The 12,770-nt window shown below is 48.0% G+C and overlaps 1 protein-coding gene across 1 annotated transcript in view; it reads right to left on the bottom strand.

Annotated features, from left to right (window-relative positions):
* Positions 1 to 3,985, bottom strand: part of SLC50A1 (solute carrier family 50 member 1) — a 10,488-nt gene extending 6,503 nt beyond the window's left edge. The window contains exons 1-3 of the mRNA XM_070950332.1: positions 3,907 to 3,985; positions 2,058 to 2,135; positions 1,439 to 1,562 (exon numbers count right to left, since the gene is read on the bottom strand). Coding sequence (XP_070806433.1) covers positions 1,439 to 1,562; positions 2,058 to 2,135; positions 3,907 to 3,980 — 276 coding nt within the window. The 5' untranslated portion in view covers positions 3,981 to 3,985. The remainder of the gene's footprint in view (positions 1 to 1,438; positions 1,563 to 2,057; positions 2,136 to 3,906) is intronic.
* Between the last annotated feature and the right edge of the window lie 8,785 nt (positions 3,986 to 12,770).

Below are 12,770 nucleotides of genomic sequence, written 5' to 3'. Positions count from 1 at the left end.
TCAGTGCTAGGAGGAGGTGGGATTTGTCCTCTGTTGACATATAATAGAGCTCTGAGGTTGATCGTTTTTTTTGCAGACATTTCATTACCAAATTAGGTGACATCATCAGTGCTAGACTAGAGGTGGGGTCTGCAGAGAGGAGGAGGAGGAGGGAAGGGTTGAAAGGAGGAGGAGGAGGGAGAAGGGAGAAGGAGAAAGAAGAGGAGGAGAGGAAGAAGGAGAAGGAGGAGAGGAGGAAGACAAGAAAGAAAAAGAGGAGAGGAAGGAGAAGGAGAAAGAAAAGGAGGAGGAGGAGAAAGAAAAGGAGGAGGAGGAGGAGAAAGAAAAGGAGGAGGAAAAGGAGAAAGAAAAAGGAGGAGGAGGAGGAGAAAGAAAGAAAAGGAGGAGGAAAAGGAGAAAGAAAAAGAGGAGGAGAAAGAAAGGGGAAGAAAAGGAGAAGGAAAACAAGAAAGAAAAGGAAGAGAGGAAGAAGGAGAAGGAGAAAGAAAAGAAGGAGGAGAAAGAAAAAAAGGAGAAGAAAGAGAAAAAAGGAGGAGGAGGAGGAGAAAGAAGAGGAGGAGGAGAAAAAAGGAGGAGGAGGAGAAAGAAAAGAAGGAGAGGAAGGAGGAGGAGGAGAAAGAAAGGGAAAGAAAAGGAGGTGAAGGAAGACAAGAAAGGAAGAGAGGACGGAGAAGGAGAAAGAAAAGGAGAAGGGGTGAAGAAGGAGGAGGAGAAAGAAAGAGAGGAGGAGGAGGAGGAGAAGAAGAAAGAGAAAGAAAAGGAGAAGGAGAAGGAGAAGAAAGAGAAAGAAAAGGAGGAGAAAGAGAAAGAAAAGGAGAAGGAGAAAGAAAAAGAGGAGGAGGAGGAGAAGAAAGAGAAAGAAAAGGAGAAGGAGAAGGAGAAGAAAGAGAAAGAAAAGGAGGAGAAAGAGAAAGAAAAGGAGAAAGAAACGGAGGAGGAGGGTTACTGGCACAGAGTTATAAAAACACGGAGGCAGCTCTAGGTTTAAAAAACTGGAATACGGGCTCACTCAGGAGTTGTGGGTTTCTCCCGAGAGGCCTAGTAACTCTGGGCATAAGTCAATATTTTTTCAGTTTCCACGCCCTTCGTGGCCGGTTGGTGACCCGGGACACGTGGGCCCAAGAGGCGGAGTTGGACCATTGAACGATGGGGACAAGAGCTTTTGTTGACTCAAGTCACCAGCCCTCTTGAGTCAACAGAGGGAGGGAGGGACAACCCCAAAGCTGCTCGAACGTCGGTCGAAAAACACCTCCCAAAGGCTCTTTGCAAACTTTTATCGGTTGGGTAAAGGAACTCCGACGTTAGGAGCAGTCTACCTTTGAGTTCCAGCTTCGCAGAGGGAGGTTTCGGCCAAGGCGTTTCGTTCGCCAAGGGTGGAGGGGAGAGAATGAGAGACCCCCGTCCTGAGGGTCTTGATCTTTGGGACAAGCCCACCCACCTTCTCCGCGCTGAAGAAGAAATAAACCAGGATGTACAGAGATTGCAGCGTCGCGCCCACGGAGTTAACCACGATCAGCGTCCAGTCGCCCTTCAGGAAACCATAGCTTAGCCAACTCAAGTTGCTGATCCAGAGAGAGAAGGAAAGAGAGTTTTGAGTGACAAGCCCACTCCCTTTCTCTGAGATGTCTTAAATGGCCCGGGGTAGTCCTCGGCTTACGACCGCAATCGAGCCCCACATTTCCGTCGCTAAATGAAGACAGCCATTAAGTGTGTTTCCCCCACCCACACACACACACTTTACAACCTTGAGTGGCAAGACGGGTCGTAAAACGGGGCAATGCTCACTTAACCAATGTCTCACTTAGCGACAGAAACGTCGGTCTGGTCGTAAGGTCGAGGACTCCTTGGCAATTTAAATTTTTTTTCAATTTTTTTCATTTTTGATGGCCTCCCTCGGTTATCAGGAGCCCGTACCGTTGAGAAGATCGATCATAAAAATATGCCTGATCGATCGATCGATTCCCCAAATCTTGTAAGGTAAGGGCTCGGAGGGGGAACCCAGAGATCATTTAGTCCAACCCCCCTAATCCGGGATGCCACATCGCTAGCGGCCTTACTTCACATCAGTCGTCAGAAAGGGAAGAAACTGGATGTTTTCCACGCTTCGGGTTGCAAACATTTTCCGGAGGTCAGTCCTGAGTGCGAAACGAGACGGGGCAAACGTTAAATCGCCCCCCCCCACCCTCTCCTGCCCCATAACCTCCCTCCCTGTGGAAATTAATTTATTCATAAATAAATAAATTTATTTCTCTATTTTTTTTTCACTTCTGCCCCACAACCATAAACTTTCCTTTCTGTAAATCTGCTTCCTGGACAATCATTCACCGGCTCACCTGAGCAGACAGGTGGAATCTCTGCTCCACCCACCCAAACCGGATTTTGCATCCACCTGTGCATTGTGGAGAGGGGGGGGGCTCAGTTTTCCACAAGGCTAGTCCCCCTCCCCTCATTTCTACTCTGCCTCCAGCCCCCCCCCCCCGCTATCCTGCTTCCAGCCTTCTAATTCTGCTTCCAGACCCCCAGTTCTGCTTACAGCCCCTCAATCCTGCTTGCAACCCCCAGCTCTGCTTACAGCCTTCTAACGCTGCTTACAACCCCCCCCCGTTCTGCTTATAGCCTGGTGCCCGCCAACCCTACTTACAGCCCCCCAATCCTGCTTGCAACCCTCCAGCTCTGCTTCCAGCCCCCCAGCCCTGTTTACAGCCTCCCAGTCTTGCTTACAACCCGCCAACCCTACTTACAGCCCCCCCAACCCTGCTTGCAAACCCCCCAGCTGCTTACAGCCCCCAGCTCTGCTTGCAACCCCCCCCCAGTCTTGCTTCCTGCCTTCTAACCCTGCTTACAGGCCCCCAGTTCTGCTTACAGCCCCCCAACCCTGCTTGCAACTCCCCAGCTCTGCTTACAGCCCCCCAACCCCCCAGGCCTGCTTACAGCCCCCCAGCCCTCCTTCCAGCCCCCCAGCCCTTCTTCCAGCCCTCCCCAACCCTGCTTGCAACCCCTCAGCTGCTTACAGCTGCCAGCTCTGCTTGCACCCCCCCCAGTCTTGCTTACAGCCTTCTAACCCTGCTTGCAACCCTCCAGGCCTGCTTCCAGCCCCGCAGCCCTCTTTCCAGCCCCCCCCCCGTCTTGCTTACAGCCTTCTAACCCTGCTTGCAACCGTCCCAATCTTGCTTACAGCCTTCTAACCCTTCCAGCCCCCCAGTCTTGCTTACAACCCGCCAACTCTACTTACAGCCCCCCAGCCCTGCTTGCAACCCCCCAGCTCTGCTTACAGCCTTCTAACCCTGCTTGCAACCCCCCAGCTCTGCTTACAGCCCCCCAGCCCTGCTTGCAACCCCCCTGCTCTGCTTACAGCCCCCCAGTCTTGCTTCCAGCCTTCTAACCCTGCTTGCAACCCCCCAGCTCTGCTTACAGCCCCCCAACCCTGCTTGCAACCCCCCAGTCTTGCTTCCAGGCCCCCAGCCCTCTTTCCAGCCCCCCAGTCTTGCTTACAGCCTTCTAACCCTTCCAGCCCCCCAGTCTTGCTTACAACCCGCCAACTCTACTTACAGCCCCCCAGCCCTGCTTGCAACCCCCCAGCTCTGCTTACAGCCTTCTAACCCTGCTTGCAACCCCCCAGCTCTGCTTACAGCCCCCCAGCCCTGCTTGCAACCCCCCTGCTCTGCTTACAGCCCCCCAGTCTTGCTTCCAGCCTTCTAACCCTGCTTGCAACCCCCCAGCTCTGCTTACAGCCCCCCAACCCTGCTTGCAACCCCCCAGTCTTGCTTCCAGGCCCCCAGCCCTCTTTCCAGCCCCCCAGTCTTGCTTACAGCCTTCTAACCCTTCCAGCCCCCCAGTCTTGCTTACAACCCGCCAACTCTACTTACAGCCCCCCAGCCCTCCTTCCAGCCCCCCAGCCCTGCTTACAGCCCGGTGCCGAACATGCCCAGCGTGAAGAGCAGCGAGCTCCAGGCCAGGAGCTGCAGCAGCGCCCCCTCCATCCCGGATCGCCCCCCGGGAGGCTCCCCCTCCCCACCGGCTCCGCACCCGCCGCTGCCCCCGCGAGAACCGCAGCCAGGCAGCCAGGCAGGCCGGCGGACGGGCGGGCACCAAGCGCGCAGCTGCTCCGCCTTTCCGGGGGCGGATCGCGCTGCTCCGCCCGGGCGCTTGGCGAGGGGAGCGGTGGGTTTCTTGGCAAAGCGGAGGGATGGGAGAGGAAGGGAGGGAAAGGTGGATAAGGAAGAGGAGGAGGGAAGAAAGAAGAGAAAGGAGGAGGAAGGAAGGAAGGAAGGGAAAGAAAAAGAGGGAGGGAGGAAAAGAGAAAGGAGGAAGGGAAAAGTGGGTAAGGAAGAGGAGGAGGGAAGAAAGAAGAGAAAGGAGGAGGAAGGAAGGAAGGAAGGAAGGAAGGAAGGAGAAAGAGAGGAGGAAGGAAAAGGTGGGTAAGGAAGAGGAGGAGGGAAGAAAGAAGAGAAAGGAGGAGGAAGGAAGGAAGGAAGGAAGGAAGGAAGGAGAAAGAGAGGAGGAAGGAAAAGGTGGGTAAGGAAGAGGAGGGAAGAAAGAAGAGAAAGGAGGAGGAAGGAAGGAAGGAAGGAAGGAAGGAAGGAAAGAAGGAAGGAAGGAAGGAGAAAGAGAGGAGGAAGGAAAAGGTGGGTAAGGAAGAGGAGGAGGGAAGAAAGAAGAGAAAGGAGGAGGAAGGAAGGAAGGAAGGAAGGAAGGAAGGAGAAAGAGAGGAGGAAGGAAAAGGTGGGTAAGGAAGAGGAGGAGGGAAGAAAGAAGAGAAAGGAGGAGGAAGGAAGGAAGGAAGGAAGGAAGGAAGGAGAAAGAGAGGAGGAAGGAAAAGGTGGGTAAGGAAGAGGAGGGAAGAAAGAAGAGAAGAGGAGGAAGGAAGGAAGGAAGGAAGGAAGGAAGGAAAGAAGGAAGGAAGGAAGGAGAAAGAGAGGAGGAAGGAAAAGGTGGGTAAGGAAGAGGAGGAGGGAAGAAAGAAGAGAAAGGAGGAGGAAGGAAGGAAGGAAGGAAGGAAGGAAGGAGAAAGAGAGGAGGAAGGAAAAGGTGGGTAAGGAAGAGGAGGGAAGAAAGAAGAGAAAGGAGGAGGAAGGAAGGAAGGAAGGAAGGAAGGAAGGAAAAGAGAAAGGAAAGGAAGAAGGGAAAAGTGGGTAAGGGAGGAGGGAAGAAAGAAGAGAAAGGAGGAGGGAAGAAGGAAGGGAAAGTGAAAGAGAAAGGGAGGGAGGGAGAAAGGAAAAGAGAAAAGGAGGAGGAAGGGAAAGGTGGGTAGGAAAAAGGAGGGAAGAAAGAAGAAAAAGAGAAAGGAGGTGGAGGAAGAAAAGAAGGAAAGGGGAAAGAGAAGGAAGAAGGGAGAGTGGGTAAGGAAGAGGAGAATGGAAGAAGGAAGGGAGAGACAAAGAGAGGAGGAAGGGAAAGGTGGTAAGAAAAAGGAGGAGGGAAGAAAAGAGAAAGGAGGAGGAAGAAAGGAAAGAAAAGGGAAAGAGAAGGGAGAAGGGAGAGGAGGATGGAAAAAGGAAGGGAAAGAGAAAGAGAAGGAAGAAGGGAAAAGTGGGTAAGGAAGAGGAGGGAAGAAGGAAGGGAAAGTGAAAGAGAGGAGGAAGGGAAAGGTGGTAAGGAAGAGGAGGAAGGAAGAAGGAAGGGAACAAAAAAGAGGGAGGGAGGAAAAGAGAAAGGGCTGGAGGAAGGAAGGAAAAGAGAAAGAGGAGGAAGGGAAAAGTGGGTAAGGAAGAGGAGGAGGGAAGAAGGAAGGAAAAGAGAAAAAGAGGAGGAAGGGAGAGGTGGGTAAGAAAAAGGAGGAAGGAAGAAGGAAGGGAAAGAAAAAGAGAGGGAGGGAGGAAAAGAGAAAGAGAGGAGGAAGGGAGAGGTGGGTAAGAAAAAGGAGGAGGGAAGAAAGAAGAGAAAGGAGGAGGAAGGAAGGAAGGGAAAGGGAAAGGAAAGGAAGAAGGGAAAAGTGGGTAAGGAAGAGGAGGAGGGAAGAAGGAAGGGAAAGTGAAAGAGAAAGGGGGGGAAGGAAGGAAGGAAGGAAAGGAGAAAGAGAGGAAGAAGGGAAAAGTGGGTAAGAAAAAGGAGGAGGGAAGAAAGAAGAGAAAGGAGGAGGAAGGAAGGGAAAGGGAAAGGAAAGGAAGAAGGGAGAGGTGGGTAAGGAAGAGGAGGAGGGAAGAAGGAAGGGAAAGTGAAAGAGAAAGGGAGGGAGGGAGGAAGGAAGGAAGGAAAAGAGAAAGAGAGGAGGAAGGAAAAGGTGGGTAAGAAAAAGGAGGGAAGAAAGAAGAAAAAGAGAAAGGAGGAGGAGGAAGAAAGGAAGGAAAAGGGAAAGAGAAGGAAGAAAGGAGAGGTGGGTAAGGAAGAGGAGGAGGGAAGAAGGAAGGGAAAGTGAAAGAGAAAGGGAGGGAGGGAGGAAAAGAGAAAGAGAGGAGGAAGGGAGAGGAAGAGAAAGGAAGAGGAGGAAGGAAGGGAAAGAGAAGGAAGAAGGGAGAGGTGGGTAAGGGAGGAGAGAAGAAGGAAGGGAAAGAGAAAGAAAGAGAAAGGGAGGGAGGGAGGAAGGAAGGAAGGAAGAGGGAGAGAAAGGAAGGAAGGTCTGGAAAGGAGAGAGGGCGGGAGGGAGGAGATGATAGAGATGGATGGATGGATGGATGGATGGAAAGAAGGAAGGAAGGGTAAAAGGAAGAAAAGGAAGGAAGGAAAACTGAAAAAGGGAGGGAGGAAGGAGACAGAAGAAAGGGAGGAAAAAAGGAGGGAAGGAAGGAAGGAAAATGCAAGAGAAAGAAAGGAATTTGTATTTAGCTCAACTACCCGCAAAAGAGGCACAAAAGACCCAAGAAAGAATCTGGAAATGGCTGTCAGGCTAAACATTAAGAGCTCCAGATAGCGATTTTTATTTCCAGGTTCAGAACAGAGGGAAATAAATTATATGTCAACATTATAGAGCGATATAATAGGCGCTCGAAAAGTTACGACTTCCAAACTCTTCGGGCTCTTTATTAACCAGCCTTTATGTCTCCCGAAATGATTTACAGGTTTCATTTACAAAAGCTGGGCCTTTTGTCAATATCTCTGGGTAGTTATAAAAACTATATATATATAAAAAAGGAGAGAACAAAGAACAAAAAAAAGAAAGAGAGAGGAAGATATATAAAAACACACCGGCCCTCAAGATGCCAGCAACAAGAAAATACTTCTTCTGTTCTTTTGTTTTTTTTTTCTTTTCGACCAATCTTTGAAGACTTTTGAGTTATTTATCCATAAAATAAATAAAGGCAAATGAAGAATTTTTTTTAAAAAATACTTAAATAAATCTAGAAAAGGCCTCGTTTGCTGGGGTTTATGGGTGCTGTAGTCCTCCCAGCCCTTCAGGAATTCAACCAGTTTTTCTGGACTCAACCAATGTCTGAATTGAGAGACAAACTCAGGGCTGTCTTAGACTCGTAAATCATCTTGGAAAATATATATATATATATATATTTAAAAAAGAGCTGAACTGAGTCTCAGCAGCGTTTCCTTTTCTTCCTCTGTCTCCGCTGAAGAACGAAAAACATAATTATTATTTTTTTGGGGTTAGCCTTTCCGTAACCTACAGGCTAATTATATATTTGGTTGAAAAAACAAAACTTTTCTGAAAGTATATTTTTAAGCCGGCTCTTATGTCCCACCCGCATCGGCTAATCCTTGCTTTTGCAAGCGGTGTGTACAGACAGGCTTTTCCCATCTTCCAAGAGTTGTTGTTTTTCTTTTTCTTTTTAAATGCTTATTTTTTGTTTTTAAAAAAATGAATTTTGGGGAGGGTGAAAAATAACATCTTAACACTGTTTGTGCCAGGCCGAATCATAAATAAATATACCTGCTTTCATGCCAGTTTGTTGAACTGTTAAAATCAACAAATTTAAGATAAATTGAGAGGTTTGGTAGGCTAAAGGCACCGGAGACTAGTAGATGTGAGTTCTAGTTCCGCTTTAGGCATGAAAGGCAGCTGGGTGACTTTGGGCCAATTACCAGGAGACGGGGAGTTCTAGTCCTGTCTTAGACATGAAAGCTGGCTGGGTGATTTTGGGCCAATCACCAGGAGGTGGTGAGTTCTAGTTCTGCCAAGCCATGAAAGGCAGCTGGGTGACTTTGGACCAATCACCAGGAGACGGTGAATTCTAGTCTCACATTAGGCATGAAAGGCAGCTGGGTGACTTTGGGCCAATCACCAGGAGGCAGTGAGTTCTAGTCCCGCCTTAGACGTGAAAGCTGGCTGGGTGACTTTGGACCAATCACCAGGAGACAGTGAATTCTAGTCTCACATTAGGCATGAAAGCCAGCTGGGTGATTTTGGGCCAATCACCAGGAGACGGTGAGTTCTAGTCCCGCCTTCGACGTGAAAGCCGGCTGGGTGACTTTGGACCAATTACCAGGAGATGGTGAGTTCTAGTTCTGTCAAGCCATGAAAGGCAGCTGGGTGACTTTGGGCCAATCACCAGGAGACTGGGAGTTCTAGTCCCGCCTTAGACATGAAAGCTGGCTGGGTGACTTTGGACCAATCACCAGGAGACAGTGAATTCTAGTCTCACATTAGGCATGAAAGACAGCTGGGTGACTTTGGGCCAATCACCAGGAGACGGTGAGTTCTAGTCCCGCCTTCAACGTGAAAGCCAGCTGGGTGATTTTGGGCCAATCACCAGGAGACGGCGAGTTCTAGTCCTGCCTTAGACGGGAAAGCCGGCTGGGTGACTTTGGGCCAATCAACCAGGAGACGGTGAGTTCTAGTTCTGTCAAGCCATGAAAGGCAGCTGGGTGACTTTGGGCCAATCACCAGGAGGCAGTGAGTTCTAATCCCACCTTAGGCAGGAAAGTTTCAGCCTGGTGAAATCTGGGAGTTTAACTCCGCACTTCTTAAAATTGTCAATTTTGCAAAATATTAGGCTACTACACAATGCCGAAACCCACAATTTGGGACGCTGTGCTTTTTATTTTTTTGAAGGGAGGGCTCTTTGCAAGACGGAGCCAAAGAATGAAAAAAAAAAAAAAAATCCAGGAAAGTCTGTATTTGTTGTTCTTTTCTGCTTGTTTGGTATGTTTGAAAAAAAAATCACGGTTTCTTATAATTAAGGAGCATATTTTTTTAAAAAATATATATATATATACAGCAAAACACCTTGTTTTTCAAGGATCTACCATCAATTATTTCTCAGTCTTTCCTGCCCTGGGATTAAAATAGAAAGGGAATTAAAAAGAGGAAAATTTTTATAAAAACCCTGAAATTTATGCTTTTTTTCCCCACCAAGCCTGGGTTTTTTCCCCATTAATTACCAACTTCTCACCTCCCTCAATTTCACAACTTTTACGTTAATGAATTTAGAAGGTTTAAGTAATTCAGTGTCAGGAGGGGGGGGCCCAGAGGAACAGCCAGGCTGTGCTGTCAAACCACCCTCCCCCCCGCAAATACATATTTGAAAGCTGCGCTGAAAAAAAAAAAAGAAAGAAAGAAAAGGGGGGAAAATCCCACACCTCCCTTGAAAACTCATTGCTGGGTTAATTCAACCCAGCAATGCAATTTTACATTTTCTTTGCATTTTACTTTGAACCTGGCGGCTCGAGGTAGACTGCACTTAAACAGGGAGGCTTCTCCCAGTTCAGGCAGCATTTTAAGGAACAAATATGCCTTGAAAAAACAGGGTGGAATTTAAAATAGTAAGTTAAGCCTCAGAAGGAAAGGTTAAAAAAAAATCATTTTGTCTCTCTTTTCCCCATCAAACGTGGTCTCTTGCAAATCTTGCAAGCATCATCATATCTTCAGGGATGTTGTTGTTTTTTTCAAATCCTTCAGCTGCAAAGATTAATTCAACCACAGGAGGCAGCAGAGGGGAGTTTCTGTCTCCCTTCCGGGCCATGTTTATTTGCAGCTCTCCAACAGAGGGCAGCAAAGAGAAATGGAAAAAATTAACATTTGCTGTCTCGGGTGGCTGGATGGAATATTGCATCTCTTTAGGTGTCTAAATCTGATCCTTCCTGCGATCAAAAGCATGGGTTCCATGGACACACTGGATTGAAAGAAGAACGCCCTATTTAAAAAAAAAATAGATATAAATAGATAGACAGATAGACAGACACACAGACAGACAGACGATAGATAAATAGATGATAAATAGATAGATAGATAGATAAACAGACAACAGATGGATAAATAGATAGATGATAGATAAATAGACAGACAGACATGGTAGAAAGATAGACATACAGACACAGAGGATAGATGATAGATAGATAGATAGATAGATAGATAGATATAAATAGATGATAGATAAATAGATGATAGATAGACAGATGATAGACGATAGATAGACAGATGTCGATAGATGATAGATAGATGATAGACAGACGATAGATAAATAGATGATAGATAGATAAATAGATAGATGATAGACAGATAGACAGAGATGATAGACGACAGATAGATAATGATAGATAGATGATAGACAGACAGACGATAGATAGATAGATAGACAGACGATAGATATAGATAGACAGACGACAGATAGATGATAGATGATAGATAGACAGATGATAGATAAATAGATGATAAATAGATAGATGATAGACAGACGATAGATAAATAAATGATAGATAGATGATAGACAGATAGACAGACAGATGATAGACAGACGACAGATAGATAATGATAGATAGATGATAGATAGACAGACGATAGATAGATAAATAGATAGACAGATAGATAGATAGATAGACAGATGATAGATAGATAGATAAATAGACAGACAGACAGACAGACAGACAGACAGACAGACACCCAAAAACAAATAATGAGATTCTGAAAGCAACATCGATTTTCTCGGTTGGGTTTTTATGATCCGAGCAGATTTCACTAGGCTGCCATGGGGTTTATATATATATATATATACATTTATATAATATTATGGGATGCCAGGAGGAGAAAAACAGTCCTGTCCGTTCGTTCCTCAGGGACGCTTCCCTTCCAACGAAAACAGGCCGCAAAGTTTGTGCAAAATCCCCTCCTGAGTCTTTTTTTTCCTGGTGTGAGAATTTGTGAGGGCCGCCGTGCCGCAGTGCGAGGGCTGGGAACCAGCTCAGCGCCTGGCACGGCTTGTAACAAAACTGGCAAGTCAGGTTGGAGGCAGCCCAAAAATGCATCATAGACGTCGTCGCTCCCAGAGAGCGGGACACACAACCACACCCGGAGCGGAGTTTGCAATGGAGCTTCGTTGTGCGATTGGTCTGCTTCCAGCAGGGCCCGGGAAATGGGGGGTGGGGGGGGAGGAAAAAAAGAGCGAGGGGCTTCAGATGAACAGAGTTGGAAGGGACCTTGGAGGTCATCTAGTCCAACCCCCCGCCCAAGCAGGAGACCCTACACCAGTGATGGCTAACTGTTTTGCCATCGCGTGCCAGAAGTTGGCTAACCGGCTGTTTTCGGCTTCCGGAGGATCTCTGGGGGAGGGGGGGAGGCTGTTTTCGCCCTCCCCAGACTCCTAGAGAGGCTCTGGAGGCTAGGGACAGCAAAAAAATGGCCCTTCCGGTCGCACCAGAAGTTGTCAAATGGGCCGTTTCTGGCCTCTGGTGGGCCTCCGGGGATGGGGAAGGCTGTTTTCGCCCTCCCCAGACTCCTAGAGAGGCTCTGGAGGCTAGGGACAGCAAAAAATGGGCCTTCCGGTCGCACCAGAAGTTGTCAAATGGGCCGTTTCTGGGCTCTGGTGGGCCTCCGGGGATGGGGAAGGCTGTTTTTGCCCTCCCCAGACACCTAGAGAGGCTCTGGAGGCTAGAGACAGCAAAAAATGGGCCTTCCGGTCGCACCAGAAGTTGTCAAATGGGCCGTTTCTGGCCTCTGGTGGGCCTCCGGGGATGGGGAAGGCTGTTTTGGCCCTCCCCAGACTCCTAGAAAGGCTCTGGAGCCAGGTGAGAGAGAAAAATGGGCCTTCCCCACCACCACCCCAAGGGAGGGAAGAAACAACCTGTTTCCCTACTTCTGGTGGGGAAGTTGTCGCTTGCCCGAATTTTCACGCGATCAAAATCGAGACGCTCAGCAACCGGCTCGTATTTACGACCGTCCCGGGGTTCACTTGATCCCCTTTTACGACCTTAGTTTGGACAGGTCAAATCAAGAGGGAAGCCCGATTCGTTTAACGGCCGTCTTCCTAACTTAACACCTGCAGGGATTCACTTAAGAACGGTGGCCCAAGAGGTCGTAAAAAGGGAGCAAAACTGACGTCACAAACATCTCGCTTAGCCGTGGAAATTTGGGGATGCGCATTACGGTCGTAAGTCAAAGACTACGTCCTCTTTGTGTGTGTTTGTGTGTATTCTCTTTCAAAATGTGTGTTTTGTAGCACAGAAGGTGTTTATTGCGAATAAACAAATTGGCAATTCTTTCTTTTCTTTTTTTTTTTTTAAACTTCCTTTACTTGGGTTTGATCTCGCCAACTTGGCTCACAGTGTATAATATTGAATTTCTGCTCCGGATTCCTGCTATTGTGACTGAGTTGCTGTTGTTAAATTTTTTTCTCCACGTTTAAGTCATTCATGAATTGTTCCTTTCTTTTTTCTTTCTTTCTTTTTTCTTCCCCTCCCCTCGCGTATTTTCCTCCTCTGGTTTCCCCTTTCGGAGAATTCGCACGACTCCCCGCCGATACGTCAGATCTTCTAGGAAGCCGTAAAAATTTATGCCAATTTTCCCAAACACGCCATCGAATCCGGGTGATTCAAAGGATAATTCCCATCGCCCTCGGGGAACATGGGCCATGTTGGTTAAGAACGATGGGAACTGTAGTGCTTTAGATTGG

This window comes from Pituophis catenifer, unplaced genomic scaffold (genome assembly GCF_029215685.1).
Source record: "Pituophis catenifer annectens isolate HBS135680 unplaced genomic scaffold, rPitCat1.0.hap2 SCAF_10, whole genome shotgun sequence".
Lineage (NCBI taxonomy): Eukaryota > Metazoa > Chordata > Lepidosauria > Squamata > Colubridae > Pituophis > Pituophis catenifer.
This window is presented reverse-complemented; position numbering and strand designations above follow the sequence as displayed.